This window comes from Mytilus edulis, chromosome 6 (assembly GCF_963676685.1).
Source record: "Mytilus edulis chromosome 6, xbMytEdul2.2, whole genome shotgun sequence".
Classification (NCBI taxonomy): Eukaryota; Metazoa; Mollusca; class Bivalvia; order Mytilida; family Mytilidae; genus Mytilus; species Mytilus edulis.
In genome coordinates, this window is record NC_092349.1 from 62,681,552 (window position 1) to 62,703,066 (window position 21,515).

Genomic DNA, 21,515 nt, shown 5'->3' on the forward strand with positions numbered 1-21,515 from the left:
TTTACGTGTATGATCAATAGTATCTATCTTAAGTGACAAACCATGTGATAGGTTGTTAATAACAGCTGACACAAATCTGATTTTATATACAGTTAATGTTAGCTTTATAAAAATCATTAAATATAAACGTTTAGTTATCTTTATTCAGAATAGTGTACACACGGTGCGTGAATCTTTCAAGGTTGTAACTACATCACAGATACACATAATTCTTGTTCCAGTTACAAAGTTGGGGTTATTGAGAACTCTGTCATTATGACATTATTTTAGTAAGGTCGGCTAATCGGTCAGATTACTGATATGATTGTTACATTTCAATAATTAAATTAGTAGTGCAATCGTACTTAACCATAATATCTCAATTCTTCAACTTAATTTTATCCCAATCTGGTCATAGACCACAATACAAATATAGTCCCTAGTGTTGACAGTGGGTTACTTGCCAATATTTTTTATACCCCTTCCAAATTTATTTCTCATTGTTTTATGCCTCAAATTGTAAGTAGGGGGGGTGAAATTACACTGTAAAAAAGTTGGGTTCAGAATTGTAAAGGAAAGTAGTGATTTGGTCCAGCTGAAAAGGTTAGAAATAAGCACTTCGGTAGCTGTCAAAAGATTTCAAGACGCCCTAAACATAAAATTGTCCATATTTTGAGTTAGAGCCGATGAAGTTTTCTATATTTTAATATAATTTGTCCCAAAAGTAGTACAACACACTGTAAAAATTTCATTGAGAAAGCGCGGTTGGAATTTTTTAAATTTTCATTTATGTTCTAAAAGAAATGCACTACGAATTAATTGTGGTCTCGGACCATCTTTGTGACTATTAAGTTTGAGTCTTCTTTAAAATCCTTTTAAAACTTTACATATTTTTATTCGTCTCTCTAAACTTGTGATTGAGGAGGGTCATGGATTAAAAATTGAATGTAAAATCATATTTTCTGGATAATTTTACAAAGCTGATGAACAGTGATATAGGGATTTAGTGACCAATTCCGTATGCAGTAGCGGATCCAGGGGAGTGGGTGGGTTAGAACCCCCATTTTTTGGCCGATCAATGCATTTGAATGAGAGCATATAGTTGGAACCCTCCCCTTTTACTCTGGGTTGGAAACCCACCTTTTTAAAATGGCTGGATCCGCCACTGGTATGCATGGTATGGGTGACGGTAAACATGTAAAAAAGGATGCAAAAGGATATTACAAGTGATTCGGAAATAATCTGACAACCCAATGGCCAACAAAAACCAGGTTTAAAATGACAACAACCACTTACAAAACACAACAGTGTTTAAAACGAAACAATTCGAAGACTTCTTTCCCTTTACAAAAATAGGGGTTTCATATAACAAATTTGAGGATGATAGAAATTGTATGTTAGCTAGTATTGCACAATATAATTCTTATTTTAATCATATGAACAGTCAAAGCAAAATTATCTGGTTATTTAGTGTAGAAAATGTTGAGTTACTTAAAATAATATGTAATTTTATATACAAACATCTTCCTTAGTGAAGATTAGTTAAAGGAAATCTATGTGTGTATATACATTTGATTGGACATAGAAAATTATATTCATCTGAATATCACAAACATACTAGCCGATTAAAAAAAAAAAATAATTGTTAAGATATATTATTTATTCAAATGTTCTCTTATATCCTTGAGGCATCGTCCCCTGGTATCAACTGCATTCAAGTTACCTATGATGCTTCCTTGTTTGCTTTTGATACAGGTAGGAAAGAGACATTTACACACATTTTACATGCCTATGGCCCACAAGGTATCGCCCCCTGGTGTCAGCTGCCTTTAGGAAACCATAATGCTTTCCTATTTGCTGCTGACACAGGATGAGTCATGGACATGTTTAATTTCTACTTTCTTTTTGGCTAATTATTATATATTTAATTGATCCAACTTTTTGTGTACTATACATATGTGGATATCTATTTTTCTTTTTTTCTTTTTGGGCTGCTTGTTTGTTATCTATATCAACCACACTTGCAATAAAATGCATTAGTATTAAAAAAAAACATACTATAGATTCTTTATCTACGTATTCTTTAAGAACTTAAATAGTTCTCGTTTAACTTTTTTTTTTTTTTTTATCTCATTGTTTGTATTGTATTATGAAAAAATTATTGATGTTGTAATGTTTATGCCCTTTGGGGCCCATAATTGGAAAATAAAAATATCTTATCTTATAGTAAGACAAATAACGACCAATTTTATATAATGCGTATTTTAAATTTCATTTTCCATTGGAGTAGTTTTTGAAGGATTCGTGCTTAGATACATTTACAAAATTTAATGAAGTGCATTTTTCTAGTTTTAATTTCTATTAGAATGAAATTCAAAACAGTGTAGCTGTGGCCATTGATTGACACATTAAATTCATTCATTGACTGGGAAAATTTAGGTGAACGTTTGTATGTAACGACCACTGCTCACTATGTAATTTTAAAGACACTTAAACTATGGGGTCACCAAAGGTTCTCAACACATAAATAAAGTAATTCGAAAAATTAATCAGAAATAACACGATGTTTTAATTTATATATATTATATAAATCAAAACATAAAGGTTATTCCTGATTAATTTTTCGAATTATTCTATAATTAAAGGCGTCAAGAAACCTTTGGTGACCCCACAGTTTAAATATCTATCGTAGGTACGTCGTGAACAGTGGTCGTTACAGACAAACGTTCACGTAAATTGTCCCAGTCAATGGATGAATTTAATGTGTCAATCAATGGCCACAACTACACTGTTTTGAATTTCATTCTAGATCTATATATTTTGGAGTTTAGTATGCCGTCCATTATCACGTGCAGGTGGTTTCGGCTGTTATCTGCTCTTTGGTCGGGTTGTTGTCTCTTTGACACATTCGCCATTTACATTCTCAATTTTATGCATATACAAAAGACCACTTTCGAGTTTATCCGTCACCGGAAAAAAACTCGTCAATTATGCCTGTATCCCTGCACTATTTACGTTCACCAAGCGTCTTAGTGATCGTCATTGTGCAGGATAAACTAGAAATAATGGTTGTTATGTAGGTACTTAATGACAATTCCCTAATGACAGCAGTGCTGATTGTCAATTTTGAGAATTCAATTTGCCGATTAATTCGTACAATATAGAATTATAGTTTTCATACCACTCGCTCAACATTGGAATGGAAGTGACGACGCCCCTAAACGCACAAATGACGTTCACTAAAACCAGAGTTTTTGACGAAAGTGCATCGAACTCGAAAGTTGTCTATTGTACCATACTGATTTCTGTCTGCTCTATAACCTGTTTTGTTGTCCTCTTTTTTGCGTAACAAATAAAAGAGTCTGCAAATTTTTTGAAGAGAAAATGATACAATGTCATCTCAAAAGCGTTACATGTAAATGTGATTAAAGAAGACAATAATATATAGTAATTTAATAAGTAATTATGCAAGAGATGAAAATATATTTCCCTCGGTATGAAGATCAGCTCATTGTTCTATTGCCCGAAGCCAACGAGGTATGAATATCAGCTCATTGTTCTATTGCCCGCGGAAGCCAACGAGGTATGAATATCAGCGCATTGTTCTATTGCCCGAAGCCAACGAGGTATGAATATCAGCTCATTGTTCTATTGCCCGAAGCCAACGAGGTATGAATATCAGCTCATTGTTCTATTGCCCGAAGCAAACGGCTGAGGGCAATAGAACAATGAGCTGATCTTCATACCGAGGGAAATATTTTTTGATTTATTGCACTGTTACACATTCAATAACTGTTTTATTACCTAATACATACTCAGTCAGTTCTAACAAATTCTTAAAAATAAAACACATGAAAGTAATAACTGTATTTATTATAATTTGTAAGGAGCATACATGCACAACCAATACTTTAGAAATTCAATAAAACGGACATGAAATCAGAGTAATTTGAACGACAAGAAATCATTAAAGTCAACATATAAACATTCTTGAAAATTTAACGGCTGTACCAAGAACGTTTAAGGTGGACGTACCCAACATTTTCACTAAACTTAATTTGGCTCGTTTCATTTTCATAAAATTTTGACATAATATTTTCTTTGACCCTTTGACAAAAATATAAAAATTCCAAAACATTTGAACCAACCATTTTATCAGAAAAATTACACTGGTTATATAGCAGTTTGATAAACACTAATTTTGATCATTCAGAAGCTTAATATTCCATTAAGAACATAACGTAATTAAAACGTCTAGCTGATTTTATCTCCCTGTAGTGTTAGGTACCACCTTGAAGAGACCCAATTTGATTGGACAACATTAATTTATTAGGTAATAAATAATAATATTGCACTCACTTCACAGTTGAAAGATCAAATAGAAAGAATAAGTTTAATAGGAAAACTAAATATATATAAATAAGGAGAAGTGGTAACATCACCAACGAGACAAAATTCCAAAAAAGCCTAAAGGACAATTATGATTAACAATTACCATGAGAACTTCACCAATACACAAAAAAACATTGTTAAGTAAGCTATACTTGGTCCCCGTAGGACAACATGTGAAACAATTAAAGAGAGAAAAACGACGACATGATTTCACATGTGTATGCTTTAACAATAAAAGTGAGTAACAACCAACGACAGATAATGTTTTATCATTTACAATGCGTGTATATATCACGAGTATCTTACCTCCTATACAGTTCTTGGAATGTCATTAGTTAAAAACGACCTCGTGAAGACAGTGTATATTCAATATTGGGCTAGTGGGTGTGTTTTATTTTGATATTATGTTAGTAGCAGTGTCACGTCCCTTTTTAAAAACAAAATGACTTTAAAAAGAAAATCTGAAAGGTTTCGCCACCAGAATAGATGAAGAAATTCATGATGAACGACTAAATATTTCATGCAGAAAACACAATAAACAATAAAGCTAACAAGGGATTATTATTTGCATTTGTTGGATAGATCAATGGAATTAGATTGTTAATATTGAATATTTGATGACTTTAATACTCCAACAGACTAAACTTCCTCATGTTAATATGACAGTCTGGGAGATAAATTCGTTATACAGTGTGCTAGTGACCTAATACGATATATATGGATTTTACTGACCCCATATGTATCGTATTAAGTCACTGACACACTGTGTAACTAATGCTATGTAAATTTGGTATCTCTACATGCATTAAGAATTCTTTTACTATTAAGAGTAACATTTTGTGAAAAAATATTAATTATTTCGATATATATTGCATAAAAGATATTCTATAATTTCCTGCTCAACTAGTGACACCTATCGTCTTGTGTATACTAATTACATTACGGTGGTTAGTCTCATTCGATTAAAACATGAACGAGGGTGGTATATATCACTAGTATACCTACGTGGATTGTTTGTTGTTGGATAAATATCCAGTGGCAAATATTTTATTTTATGATTAAATTTATTATAAATGTTATGTTTCGTATTGTTGAGGAACAATGTTGAACATGTTGAAGAAAGGGAATTTAAAGTGACACAAAAAAAAATGACATTTTCTTGACATTGGGTTAATATTGTTTTTTATTCTGCAGCTAATTATAAAAATTGCTACACTAATGTTTTTAAGAATGTAAACACAAAAATATAATTCATTTTCTACCCATGAACGAGCCCTAGTTTGCAAAAAAAAGTAACGTAACATGAAATTGACCTTGCACAAAATATCCCTTTTATTACTTTATTTGTTACTAGATAAAGACAACAGGTAGTTTTATAGCTGTATAGTATTAAAATAATTTTTTCATGTGCAATACAATACATCTAGGTAATATTGGAATGTTGTTACGTAAAATAGGATCACAGTTGTTAACTTTTAAATGTTGATTCGACATAAATTGGCATTAAAATGACACTGAAATTTACTGGCAGTGTGTGATTGACATACTAATATTCCACATTCATTATTTCCTTCGGTTAAATTAGAACAAGGGTTATTTGTAACTGAAAAGAGGATGTTCGTTGAAGTAAATAGATGCCTACACATTTTAATGCAAATAAAATAAAATAATTTATTTTATTTAAAAAATCTACGGTATTGGATTGTTACCAAAACATACACAAGATAAATTTATAAATGTAAGAATAAGTATGCACATTAAATGTTAACAAACATTCAACAAAGACATTATAAAATTTCCACACAAGAAAATAAACGTATAACTATTTTAATGCATACACGAATATCATTTTACGAAAGTTTGAACTGCAAACTATGATCGCTACATGTATATATTCTAATGATAAAATTATGCACTAGATAAATTATGAGATAATTAATAAATCTTCTTAAAAATAAACTAGCCTGAAAAAATCGGAGTCGTTTTGATATTCGAAACCACACTGGTATTACAGATAATGTGAGATCAAGAATGTATATGAAATATTTGCTGCTGGGCGTTGATAGTCATACACTTTGATAAAGTTTAATATGTTAGACAGTACATCAGGTACTTATTACCTAACTAAATTATTACAGGAACACTATTGTGCCTGTCATTCTGGATTATAACCGTTGTAAATGTGTTGATGCTATTTATACACATGTTACACTTAAACAAATACTAAATATGCACACAGAAGATGGATAATCGATCTCACATTTATTTATATTCATAATGTCTTACGATTGTTAAACATGCCGTACATAGTTTAAAATATGCTGTGATAAGAAACACACCAGGCACATGTTTATACATCGACCTATACATTGACTAACTGTACTTTAAAGTGGACTACGGCCGGACCTGACCATTGATTGTTAGTAGAAAAAATGAGAAATTTCAGATTGAAAATATATTGTGCGTTTCGTGGTGGTGTTAAATCGGACAAGATAGAAAGTCCGTTACAATCAACTATCGTTATATCCATTGCCTTTTTCTTCGTGTTTTCTGCCTTCATGTCTATTCAGGCATTACAGAATAGTTTGAACATGGAAGCAGGACTTGGAGTTAAGTCCCTTGCATGTTTGTACAGTGCTAGTATAGTGTCGTCACTACTTGCACCGTTCTGTATCAAAGTTCTTGGTGGAAAAATAACAGTGGTGGTAGCGTTTTCTTGCCATGCTATATATGTAATGAGTAATTTCTATCCACGATTTTACACTTTGATTCCAACTTCAATACTTTTAGGATTAGTTACCGGTCCACTATGGACTGCGCAGAATCTGTTTATCACTGCTAGCGCTACCAGAATTGCAGAGAAAAGAAAGAAAAACTTGGCAGACGTTCTGAACCGACACAACGGAATATTTTTCTCTATTCATGGAGTGGCTTTCGGCATTGGAAGTGTCGTCTCTTCAATAATTTTTCACACGGATATAACATTACCATCCGGAAACGTTACCAAATTGTGTGGCATTTTAGAATGTGACAGCTACAGACAACCAAACACGTCTAATATATCTTTTATAAGTACAAATAGACCATCACCTCAGTTACTTCATCAACTCTTTAGTGTTTACCTAGCATTTGACATGATTGGTGTTGTCATAGCAATAGTACTATTACCAACGTTACCAGTCAGTGATTGGATAAAAAAGAAAAGTGCTTTAAAGTCTGTCTATTCCATGTTTTCATCATTATCGAACTTTAAATTGGTGTTATTTCTACCCTTAACTATAATGACTAATGTACAACGCTTTGTTTTATATGCGGATTTTACAAAAGTAAGTATTACGAGATATATGATAATTATATTATGCAAGTGCACATACAAGTGCACGAGGACTAGAAATATATTGATGACTAGGCGAGAAAATATCAACTACATAGGCCTACATGTAATTTATATGCATTGAAGATAATTGATTAATGAGGGATGTTGAAGTCAATGCATCTTGTCATTCATAATAGAAAGGCTACATGGATGGGAATCTACAAAACACAACATTGAACACTAAAGACTGAACAACACGAATCCTATTAAAACCTATGGTTATCCCAGGTGCTCAGGAAGGGTAAATTGCTGTTAGAGGCGTTTTTAGCATGTCCATATTTATGTAACGAGAACTTAATTCATCATCCTCTCTGTTGCATTCGTTTAATATAAATTTTATATATACGTATGCAATACATCTTTGCTAGCCAAGAGTTACGATCCACTCCCGTTCTCTTCGTGAAGACAACGGGAGTGGATCGTAACGCTTGACTAGCGTAGATGATACGTATGTTGCATATTCCCTTTTGTTATACACTGAAAGGCTTTAAAAACGCAACACACAGTTTGTTTATTTCAGTTTTATGCTTGATTATCAAATCAGGGTTACATTATGACTTTATAATATTGACTTTATTGACGAAAGAACAAACATATATAGATTAGACCGTTGGTTTTCTTGTTTGAATGGCTTTACACTAGTCATTTTTGGGGGCCCTTTATAGCTTGCTGTTCGGTGTGATCCAAAATTCCGTGTTGAAGACGGTGCTTTGACCTATAATGATTTACTTTTACAAATTGGGACTTGGATGGAGAGTTGTATCATTGGCACTCATGCCACATCTTTCTATATCTATATCACGTCAACAATTTCTCTTATAGTTCTTACATAGTGTACATAAAAACGGTACAGGCTAACGAGATTTATAAATGACTACATAAGGTACGATCAACCAAGAGTTACAACCAACTTTTAATGCAATTTCTTACCAAACCGTCAACTGCTAATCATATTGATGATTATCATAGTATACATAGATATAGGAAGATGTGGTATGAGTGCCAATGAGACAGTTTCTCCATCCAAATAACAATTTATAAAAATAAACCATTATAAGTCAAGGTACGGCTTCAACACGGAGCCTTGGCTCACACCGAGCAACAAACTATAAAAGGCCCCAAAATTACTAGTGTTGAACCATTCAAACGGAAAAACCAACGGTCTAATCTATATAAAAAACCGAGAAACACGTATAAATTACATAAACAAACGACAACTACTGTACATCAGATTCCTGAATTACATGTAGGACAGGTGCAAACATGTTCACATATTTAAGCCATATACTGGAATTCTACATTTTATGGTTTACAGTTTTAAACTGCATAATTGCCAAAAACAGGCTACAATACATGTTAGCGATAATTGTATACATTGTTTTAGGAAGGGACAAAACTGGACTGGTCTACTCTGTTAAAGTCATATGAAACCTCAAATTAAAAAAAAATATGCATCTATTTTTTTTTATAACTAAATGGATAATTGACATTATACAACTTTTGTGCATATACTTTTTTCTAAGGAAAATTCTTTAATTTGTCCACATTTAGAAGAAGTTTACTTATTTTTACTTGCTTGCTTCCAGGAAGCAATTCGCAGACATATTTTCCGTATGCATAGTGACCTTAGCGTGACCCTCCTCTTAAAAATCCAGTGATCGCAATGCGCATGGATCTTTTATTGAAATAAACATTTATCTGATTGTAAATGTTAAACACGTGCTCAATACCCATGCTTTTTGTTGATTGTTTATTATAAGGTGACAATTGGTAAATTTTGGCTTCAAAACACGGCATTTAATGAGCAGCCTTATTTGTTAAATCATAACAGACAGAGAAAAAAAAATGACGATTATACGATATATTTGCGTAAAAAAAATGATAAAATCGTGCACAGAGGACTAAGATTATGATATACAATACATGCATTGGTTCAAGAATTGGATACACATTATTTTTCACCTGTCACTCGTTTCATATGACTTTAATCATTTATGCATTAATCTTCTAAAGGCTTGTATGCAGACTTTGACAAAGCTACAATCAATGTTAACAACTTTTCACGAAAATACAATGTTTCCTCTACCCAAGAAAATTGAAGTCCACGAAAATAAATGAATCCACAAAATTCACGTTTTTTACAAACTTGCACATAAGAATAAGGAGGTGTGGTATGAATATCAATGAGATAACTATCAACCAGAGTTCGAATGAAGTGGATGGGAGCAATTTTTATGCTACCGTATAATTGTATGTACATTGTTTTATAGGCGTACATCACATGTCCATTCAGTATTGGATGGGTGGGACTAGTGATGGCAAGTTATGCATTAACAAATACAATTAGTCTACAAATTATACATGGAATAGCAAAGTTGATCAAACGTCAAATTCTAGTAGCATTCGCAGCCATTGTTAATCTAGCGGAAATGACGCTTTGGTTATTTTGGAATCCAACAGCCGATCACCTTCCTTTGGTATTTGTATCAGTCATTTTATGGGGAATGACAGACGCAATATGGAAACTTGAAATATTTGGTAAGTCATAGATATTTTCCAGACAAAGATAACAATCACCATAGTTACATCCAATGGATTAAGTGCAAAGCGTCATAACCGGTCTTAGACTATAATATCACCTTGTTAAATGTACTGGCACTCATACACCATCTTCTTATTTATATGTATTGAGTTTTCTTAATTGTAACTTTTAGACATAAGTTATCTATTTTTGTTTATTTGTATTGTTCTGTTGCTACCTGATTGATGTTCAGCTCACATTTTCTTTTCTGCATATCATTGCGTAAGTATTTTGAACGAATCTGATAAGATAACAACTTCTTGAATTTGAAAAAAAGTTCGGCAATTACGTTTTTTGACGATTGCCGAACTTTTTTTCATTGGTAAACGCAAAACATTAACATGATAGATATAACACCACTTATTCATCATTGATTGATTGATTTTTGTTTAATATACGTCCAGTGTAAAATATTTCATGCATGTTCGGGACGAGGGCAAATTAACCATTGATAATACAACATGTAGGTTCTGCTATAAGGGTAGACCGGAATAGATAAAATGTTACTGGAAATAAAGGATATATTGGATAGAAACAGAAATTTTGCTTTGAATCAGGCCTTCTTCCGATCCCTATAGAGTCATGACAGGATTTGAACGTGCAGCAAGCATAAAACACTCTCTACACAAGGCAGACTATTAAACGTCCCCCTTCTAGCCACATAAAAAGATACACCAAAAACAGCCAAACGGATACCCTACTTCGGGAAAGGTTTTAAAGCCGATAAGAAAAAGACCAAGGATACCATGTATATATCCAAGTCACTTTTGAGGTTCTAAACACATATTAATCATTATTTATTTCTAAATATTGATTTCCCTTATGACTCCCTTTTCTCATGAATATCTTTTCTTTTCTTTCAATAAGTTTACTTAAAGATTGTTTCAGAAAGATTGTATTTTTATTGACAGGTACTATACCAGTACTGTTTTCAACCAAGAAGGAACCAGCTTTTGCCAATGTTCATTTTTGGGGATCTTTAAGTAGTGCGATCTATTTTGGAACAGCAAGCTATCTATGTGTCTTTACGAAACTTATAATTTGTATTGCATTAATGATAATATCGATGCTGCTATATATAACATTACAAATAAAATTGTCCAAAGAACAGTCACTAGATAGACCTACAGAACAAGAAATCAACATCGAAGAGAAGGAACAACTAAACAACATGTCTACAGATTGATGATGGCTGTTCATAGAAAAATTTCAATATTGAATAAACTTTTTTAAGTATCTGTTGGTGATTGAAATTACGATAAGAAAAGAAAAATCCAAATAAATATATCATCAAAAAACAGCGGCGGATTTTGGGGAAGGGGGACTGAACCATTTTTTTTGGGAAAAAGTTAGTTGTTTATTTTGGGAATGAATGAAGCTTGACTGGCGCTCGACCAATTTTAGGTAGTCAATAGGCCCCCTATGAACATTTCGTGAGACGCAACTAAATCCAAATTCTGCAAGCACTGACATGGGAGTGACACACGAACATGTGGCGGGGTTTATAGATATTAGATGATGTGGTATGAGTGCCTATGAGACAACTCTCCATTCAAGTCACAATTTATAAAAGTAAACCAGTATTTAGCAAGCTACAAAGGGCTCCAAAAATTACTCGTGTAAAACCATTTAAACAGGAAAACCACCAGTCTGATCTATTTATATGAAAAAAGAGAAACGAGAAACATTTATGTACCATTAGTATGGAATGAATAAATTATGAGAATTATCGTCAATGAGATGGCAAATCAAACAACATACATCTAGTCAATAGAAAAGTGTCTAAGTGAGAACCAAAACTCGAGAAATCTAGACACTGTACACAAATCCAACAACATACATCAAGTATAAGAGTTTTAAACAATAGGAGAGTGGCTGACTGAGCCCCCCAAACCCCAGAAATGTAGATACACTGTATTCAAATTAGTTTAACACAGACAACCCTAAATCTGCCCTTCACCGTTCCTCACATGAAAAAAACACTAAAACTCTAGAATCAAATCAAGTCTAAAATATAAATTACGTATACAATTAGAAAGTGTACAAACATCATCACCAATGAATTGAAATAACGAGCTTAACGGTACGGGTTTGTCGCATTGTTGAAGGATGTAAAGTTCGCTATAATTGCTTACATCCACACCATTTGAGTTTGGTGGATAGTTGTTGCATTGGCAATCATTACACATCTCATAATTTTAATACAGTAAAGTCAAACTAGTCTATTTGTTATAAATTTTGATATGCATTGAGAGATTCTCATTTCATGATAGCAATTGTTATCTATGTGTAAGAGTGGTTTTCAGTAAACAAATTAAAAACGAAAGAACAACCATTTGAAAAAAATCGTTAAATTATTCGCAGTTATTGCTGATTTTTTTTTTATCAAGTTGTGATTTATTTGGTCGCTTTCAGTTCAGTTAAGGGAGCTACCATTTGATTTTTATGGGGGGGGGGGGGGGGGGGCTAGGATGAAATTTGAAAAAAATAGGCAGGACAGGAGTTTTGAATAAAAAAAAAGGCAGGATGAGACACTTGCAAAAAAAAAAAGTCAGGACGACAATTTAGGTAAAAAAAAGTCAGGATAAACCAAAAAAAAAAAGGCAGGACCGAACAGAGTGAAAAATAAAAAGGCAGGACAGAGATTACAGCAAAAAAAAAATGCAGGACAAAATTTTTCATCCTAGCCCCCCCATAAAAATCAAATGGTAGCTCCCTAAACACTGTAACTCATAAATGATAAGGAACAAATATTTTATCATACATAGGTGGCAGTTAGTTTCTCTCGGAATACCAATCATTCGACTAAAGCACAGTACGTCTTATCAGGTTTCATACGAAAAGGGTAAAATAAATATTGCTTTGAATTTGATAGTTGTAAGATACTATCCCTGCATTATATTGTCGCCACGAAATAGCCAAAAAGATGCGTTGCAACACAAACAATCAATCAATCAATCTTAAGGCAATGTTATTATTTTCAAAACGAACATGTACATTATTATATCTTCCCAAAAATCTCCAGTATCAATCTAGCGATTGTTCGAGCTAATGCTTATTGAAGATCACAAATGAAAATGAAAAATTTAGCGAGTAATTGTAGGACGGCATATGAAAATAAGAAGGTATGATTGCTAATGAGACAACTCTGAATGTTTGAATACCACGTTATTTGCATAATTTTTAAACATAGACAAAAAAATAATATATCTATGTGCAGCTTTTAATTGATCAGCTATAAAATAATAACTTGTCATGACGAGTATTACAGCACTTTGAAATTCATTTTCATGGAATACACCCACGATAGTTACTGCAATAATGTGTATTAAAATCGAACAACAAACAATTAAACAATGTAGCAAAATTTCGATATAATATACTTTCAATTGGTAAGGCTTTAAAACCATGCAGTTAATAACAACAGACTACATAATGTGTCAATCTGATTAAAATTCAGAACTATCAGAACTCTCGTGAGCATAACGAGATCAAACATCTATATATAGTAATTTGATTGGATAATCGTTGTTATATTTTTTGTAACGCCGTACTACATTGGTTCATACATTTTCATTGTAATTTTTTTTTTGGTTTTTCTGTAATAAGACTAATCTGATGATTCTAGGAAGTTCGGTTTAACTTTACACCAATAAAAAAAAAACGAATAATCAATTATGCAATGCATTCGGGAATTTTCAAGATCGGTTGCATTGGATGATTTGAAAGTGCAGTTGGCGTGGGTTTCTCTGCACTTTCTTCACTAAGCTTCAAAACGTCTGAATAATTTTGATTATATAACATTGCTAATGAAAATATCAGTAGGCGTGAGTTACGCCGCACTTCACTTTTTATATCAAATTACTGGTTTTTGGATTATAACATTAGGCTATGCTACTACTCGGGGATTTGGTTAACTTTTTACACTCCAAGAATAGTTAAAAGCATATTACATATTGCACTTCCGTATAACACTATGAAATATATTATGCCAAGTGGAAAGGGATTAATATACGTTGCAATAAATTGTTTTCCAGTCCACTATAAATAAATATTTTAAAACTAAATATGTTATGAAGTAATAAACTCTCATTGCCTACTTTAATGGCCTTTTTTACGAAATATTACTTGTCCTGAAAATAGAGTAATAATCCTGCTTTTGAAATTCATAATCATAAAAACTAAAATATATTCACTTAATTGATTTTTGATTGATATGAAAATTTTCAAAAGTACTTATATGCTTAATTATATACCTTGGCTATCTTGTTTGTGCCGACCTAGATGAATAAGGACTTATAGTTTCTATAATTATGTCACATAATATGACGATAATTATCGTTTTCAAATTACTGCTCCCGATAAGATTTACGTTTATTAACCATAAAAAATATTTTCAAAGAACTCTCATTGAATTGATAAATTGAAAAATTATCATTAAATCCATTGCATTAATACTGCAATATCTTAAATAACATTAATGACATTTGAGAATTCAAGATATTGTACTCTTGATCTCGACAAGAAAACAGGTTTGCATCTGCCATCTTACCTGCCAAGGTAAGCGATATAAAATAGGAAAAAATAAGAATGTGTTCCAAGTACATGGATGCCCCATCCGCACTATTATTTTCTATGTTCAGTGGACCGTGAAAATCGGATAAAATTTCTAATTTGGCATTAAAATTAGAAAGATCATATCATAGGGAACATGTTTACTAAGTTTCAAGTTTATTGGACTTCTACTTCACCAAAAACTACCTCGACCAAAAACTTTAACCTGGAGCGGGACTAACGGAAGAACGGACAGACGGACGCACAGACCAGAAAACATAATGCCCATAATTGGGGCATAAAAAGAATTCGGAGTAAAAATCAATAAGAGGCCTACATAACATAAACATGTGTAAAAAGCACCTCTAGGTAAATCTTTATGCGAGAGCCGTGGTGTAATGGTTAGTGCATCGGACGACTAACACAAAGGTTCCTGGTTCGATTCCCGTTCCGGGATGAAAATTTCAGGGACTGAATTTTCGGCCATCCCTTGACACCATTTGCGAGTATGGTATTGAGGAAACTATGATAGTCCATCGGAAGGGGATGATAAATGGCTGACCCGTGTTAAGAGAGAGCCATATCTCTTGCACGTTAAAGACACTCTTGTAGATTTCGAAAAAGAGCAGGCTAATGCCGCTATAAGGCAGCACTCGCACACGCAAAGTGGAAAGGGATTAATATAAGATGCCAAACTTGTTTCCCAATCCACTATAGATAAATATGTTTAAACTAAATGTTTATCACGCTGGTTTTCATTAACAATTCACCTTTATTTTCTTCTTGAAATGGCCGTACAAAGTCAGGAATATGGTAGGTGTTTTTCACTTGTTCCGTTGATTGCTAGGGTTTGCTTTTGTCAGTATGCAGTTCTCCTTTTTTAATTCGCCTTTGCGTTCAGTTTATTTTATTATACTTTTTTATGGTGGAGTGCTACTTAGGAACAAGTTTGAGATGTTCTATTATAGCTTTTTCAATGCATTGTTTCACTACTATACAAAGTCTTAATGATTAGGTAGTTGATTAATTTTTTCATTGTTTGTTTGTTCATTGTCAAAGGGTTTTCAGTGACCGATAGCTGTTTACATAATTCATGTCTGGTAGACAGTTATCACATTGTAAATCAATCATGTACCTTATTTTTATTTTGACATTTCTTAACAATGAATTTTTTTGTTGTTGGATATGGAATATTTTCGATCGTTATAAGAGACGTGATTGTAAATTATTTATTTTGTATTATATATAATTATGTACTTCTTTTTACGCAAATTAACAGTCTCATAAGTCACGTATAAAGAGCGGGTATTTAAAAAAAAAAATTGTATTAGGATAGTACAAAAAAGTCATGTATATTTACTTAATCAAGTTTGCCTGTACAAAACAACGAATATAATGAAAATGTTTAAGAGTTACTATTACAATAGAGTTTAATCATTTATTTATTTTAATTTCCAATATTTGAAAGCTATATGTTTAACATTTAATTAAGTAACGACTGATTATACTGGTCAAAATTTTACAGATTACGATCGGAGATATTTCACCATGAAAATGAGCATCTGGAGAGAAATGATTTAAAATGTATTAGACAGTCAATGTACAGAGAGAGAATAAAACTTATTGCTTTGTTGAATATTTAATAAAGATATGACAAAAGAGAAGAAAACAGAAACATTTTGCTGATTATGTTTAGCCACATATGTGAATGACACAATGCTTTGTTTCCACCATTCTTATGGGCTGAAACTCTCTACCGCAAGAGTACCAGTAATGGAGCAGAAGCATTCCACAGGAATCATAATGAACTGTTTTATAAATGTCATCCTTCAATGTTTTTGTTTTTGGACAATAAAGTCAAGTTATAAGCTACTACATACACTAAATTGGGAAGTACCCATGTAGCAGCAGTAAGAAGAAGATGTGTTTCAGAAAAGGAATCATTTGCCGTGTAAACTGCGGGTTGCAAGTCCGAATAAAGGAGAAGGAAAGTCGTTTTTCTTCTAATTGGTGCAATCGTATGTTTAAATTTTTTGCGCAAATGATACCATATAATTTTAAAACAGTTGGCGCAAACGTAGCATTGGAGAAAAAAGTTGTGGCGCAAAAGGACGCATTTTTGGCGCAAACGGATCTCTCCCTTACGATTGATGTTGATTACCAGATAATGATTACTAGTGTAGCTAAGGATGACATGTAGCAAATTATTTGTTTAACTACAAATGTAGTTCATACCTGTGTTTGTCTGTCATAAATGATGACCAATACCAGGCATACATTTACTTAAAAACATATATAAAATGTGAAAACAACATTGTAAATTTAATGCGACTGACGCGCATTACTGAATTTAACTTCAACAGAAACGCTCAAAGTCGAATATTTGAAAGCCGAGGATGTAAAAAAACCCCAAAAACAGACAGAGTTGAAGAACTATTTGACGAAATACAAATACCTGAAAAAATAGCCTGAAGAAGTTGAAAGTAAAATAACAAAATACCGAACTCCGGGGAAAATTCGAAACGGAAAGTCCGCAAGCAAATGGCACAATCAAAACTTCAAACACACCAAACGAATGGATAACGGCTGACATATTTCTTACTGAGTTTTTAACAATTTCAAAATTAATGAACATACGATCAATTATTAATATATCTTGTTATGTTGAAGAACATAAAAAATAAATTAGATATTGCTTTTAAAAATATCAAAGACTGCTCTACACTTTTCATAATACAAATATTTTGGTCAAAGAATTTCTCATTCATTTGATAAATTGAAAAAGATAACATTAAACCCATTTCATTAATAATTAAATATTTTCAATTGAATTTCATCTTCCGAAACACAATAATAAGGAAAAATAAATGAAAGTTTGTTTGTGTTGTCGCTTATGAGATTTCAATATATTGCTTTCTTATAGTGTATACAAAGCCAAACTATATAATTATTTACTTTTTGTATTATAAATATAGTGTCTCTATAAATAAACTCAAAACTCATTATCGATAGAAAAACAAATCTGGGTCACAAACCAAAACCGAGGGAAACGCATTAGATATAAGAGGAAAATGACGACACAACATTAAAATGTAACAAACACAGAAAAGATCTAAGCATTAGACAAAATCCGATGAGAATAACAAATATAGTATCAAAACTAAATACATGAATTTGGGATAGAAAAGTACCGTGACACGTTTTATAATAATGTGAATTCACACTCAAATATAAGAGGAAACAAACGACGTAAAAGAAACACAACGTTAAAATGTAACACACACAGAAACGAACTATAATATAACAATGACCATATTCCTGACTTTGTACAGGACATTTTTTAAAAGAAAAAAAATGGTGGGTTGAACCTGGTTTTGTGGCATGCCAAACCTCCCTCTTTAATGGCCATGTTAAATATAACATTAAAATGACAGTACAACATTACAGAACTTCAATACAAATAAATAGGAGAACATATTTGACAAAGAAACACACGAATAATATAGCTAACAAAAGGCACCAGGTTTAAAATTTAAGACGCCAGAAGTGCGTTTTGTCCACACAAGACTTACTAGTGACGCCCAGATACAAAAGTTTGAAAGCCAAAACAAGTACAAAGTTGAACAGCATCGAGGACCAAAAGTTCAAAAAAGTTGTGCCAAAAACGGCCAGGGTTTTCTGATTGGGACCAGAACATCCCTATTATTTAGAATAATCTATACTTTTTCAAACAGTAAATTTTATAAAATGATAAAATGACTATATAAAAGATATACATGATAAAACTGAAGTATTAACTAATTACAGAAAACAACCGGATACATTACATAAACCGACAAAATCCAACACAAAAAGTAGACACACCTGAATTATTCAAGGCCTCAACGCAAAGTGACGTCACATTTGAAATTGTAAAAAAGGACAACTAGAGGCTCTAAAGAGCCTGTGTCGCTCACCTTGGTCTATGTGACTATTAAACAAAGGAAGCAGATGGATTCATGACAAAATTGTATTTTGGTGATGGTGATGTGTTTGTACATCTTACTTTACTGAATATCCTTGCAGCTTACAATTATCTCTATCTATAATGAACTTGGCCCAGTAGTTTCAGTGGAAAATTTTAGTAAAAATTTACAATTTTATAAAAATTGTTGAAAATTGACTATAAAGGACAATAACTCCTTAGGGGGTCAATTGACCATTTCGGTCATGTTGACTTATTTGTAAATCTTACTTTGCTGAACATTATTGCGGTTTACAGTTTATCTCTATCTATAATAATATTCAAGACAATAACCAAAAACAGCAAAATTTCCTTAAAATTACCAATTCAGGGGCAGCAACCCAACAACGGGTTGTCCGATTCATTTGAAAATTTCGGGGCAGATAGATCTTGACCTGATAAACAATTTAACCCCTGTCAGATTTGCTCTAAACGCTTTGGTTTTTGAGTTATAAGCCAAAAACTGCATTTTACCCCTATGTTCTATTTTTAGCCATGGCGGCCATCTTGGTTGGATGGCCAGGTCATCGGACACATTTTTTAAACTAGATACCCCAAAGATGATTGTGGATAAGTTTGGATTAATTTGGCCCATCAGTTTCAGAGGAGAAGATTTTTGTAAAAGATTACTAAGATTTACGAAAAATGGTTAAAAATTGACTATAAAGGGCAATAACTCCTATATGGGTCAACTGACCATTTCGGTCATGTTGACTTATTTGTAAATCTTACTTTGCTGAACATTATTGCTGTTTACAGTTTATTTCTATCTATAATAATTTTCAAGATAATAACCAAAAACAGTAAAATTTCCTTAAAATTACCAATTCAGGGGCAGCAACCCAACAACGGGTTGTCCGATTTATCTGAAAATTTCAGGGCAGATAGATCTTGACCTGATAAACAATTTGACCCCCGTGTCAGATTTGCTCTAAAGGCTTTGGTTTTTGAGTTATAAGCCAAAAACTGCATTTTCCCCCTATGTTCTATTTTTAGCCATGGCGGCCATCTTGGTTGGATGGCCGGGTCATCAGACACATTTTTTAAACTAGATAACCAAAAGATGATTGTGGATAAGTTTGGATTAATTTGGCCCAGTAGTTTCAGAGGAGAAGATTTTTGTAAAAGATTACTAAGATTTACGAAAAATGGTTAAAAATTGACTATAAAGGGCAATAACTCCTATATTGGTCAACTGACCATTTCGATCATTTGACTTATTTGTAAATCTTACTTTGCTGAACATTATTGCTGTTTACAGTTTATTTCTATCTATAACAATTTTCAAGATAATAACCAAAAACAGTAAAATTTCCTTAAAATTACCAATTCAGGGGCAGCAACCCAACAACAGGTTGTCAGATTCATCTGAAAATTTCAGGGTAAATAGATCTTGACCTGATAAACAATTTTACCAATTGTCAGATTTGCTCTAAATGCTTTGGTTTTTAAGTTATAAGCCAAAAACTGCATTTTACCCCTATGTTCTATTTTTAGCTGTGGCGGCCATCTTGGTTGGTTGGCCGGGTCACCGGACACATTTTTTAAACTAGATACCCCAAAGATAATTGTGGCCAAGTTTGGATAAATTTGGCCTAGTAGTTTCAGAGGAGAAGATTTTTGTAAAAGATTACTAAGATTTACGAAAAATGGTTAAAAATTGACTATAAAGGGCAATAACTCCTATATGGGTCAACTGACCATTTCGGTCATGTTGACTTATTTGTAGATTTTACTTTGCTGAACATTATTGCTGTTTACAGTTTATCTCTATCTATAATAATATTCAAGATAATAACCATATAACGGCAAAATTTCCTTAAAATTGCCAATTCAGGGGCAGCAACCCAACAACCGGTTGTCCGATTCGTCTGAAAATTTCAGGGCAGATAGATCTTGACTTAATAAACAATTTAACCCCATGTCAGATTTGCTCTAAATGGTTCGGTTTCAGAGTTATAAGCCAAAAACTGCATTTTACCCCTATGTTCTATTTTTAGCCATGGCGGCCATCTTGGTTGGTTGGCTGGGTAACCGAACACATTTTCTAAACTAGATACCCCAATGATGATTGTGGCCAAGTTTGGTTAAATTTGGCCCAGTAGTTTCAGAGGAGAAGATTTTTGTAAAAGTTAACGACGACGGACGACGGACGACGGACGACGCCGGACGACGGACGCCGGACGCCAAGTGATGAGAAAAGCTCACTTGGCCCTTCGGGCCAGGTGAGCTAAAAAAAGGACGTCACATTTGAATTTGTAAAACAGCACACAAAAAATGACGTCACATTTGAATGAATAAAACTATCTATCAAAAATAAGATAGAAGTAGGATTGATTTAAGATTATATTTGTACTAAATACTGACATTACATTTAATAACAATGCAAATTGCAATACTTATTAAAATTAATAAAGACTGAATGTGAATTTGTGTTTAAATTGTAATAATATAATACATACATATTACTAGGAAGGCCAATATGTGTGATACTAAAATTTTTCTCATTTTTATTTAAACCGTGGTAATATTGTTTTATATTTAAGAGGAACACATAAAGGTAGAAGTCATCAACGATAGATTGGTATTTAACATATGTACAAAGCTTTACAACTACCATAGTTCTAAGT

General features: G+C 32.7%; 1 protein-coding gene across 1 annotated transcript; it reads left to right on the top strand.

The window, feature by feature from the left end:
* Positions 1–6,551: 6,551 nt before the first annotated feature.
* Positions 6,552–11,566, top strand: LOC139528073 (protein unc-93 homolog A-like). Its single transcript, XM_071323882.1, has 3 exons — positions 6,552–7,697; positions 10,018–10,285; positions 11,240–11,566. The coding sequence occupies exons 1-3, from the start codon at positions 6,804–6,806 to the stop codon at positions 11,512–11,514; spliced, it is 1,437 nt and encodes a 478-aa protein (XP_071179983.1). The 5' UTR covers positions 6,552–6,803; the 3' UTR covers positions 11,515–11,566.
* The last annotated feature ends 9,949 nt before the right edge of the window (positions 11,567–21,515 follow it).

What these genes read in the sequence shown, in the direction of transcription:
- LOC139528073 (XM_071323882.1), top strand. Translation starts at nt 6,804, where the DNA reads ATGAGAAATTTCAGATTGAAAATATATTGTGCGTTTCGTGGTGGTGTT. An exon ending in TATATGCGGATTTTACAAAA is followed by an intron (nt 7,698 to 10,017) that starts GTAAGTATTACG and finishes ATTGTTTTATAG; the next exon opens with GCGTACATCACATGTCCATT. An exon ending in ATGGAAACTTGAAATATTTG is followed by an intron (nt 10,286 to 11,239) that starts GTAAGTCATAGA and finishes TTTTATTGACAG; the next exon opens with GTACTATACCAGTACTGTTT.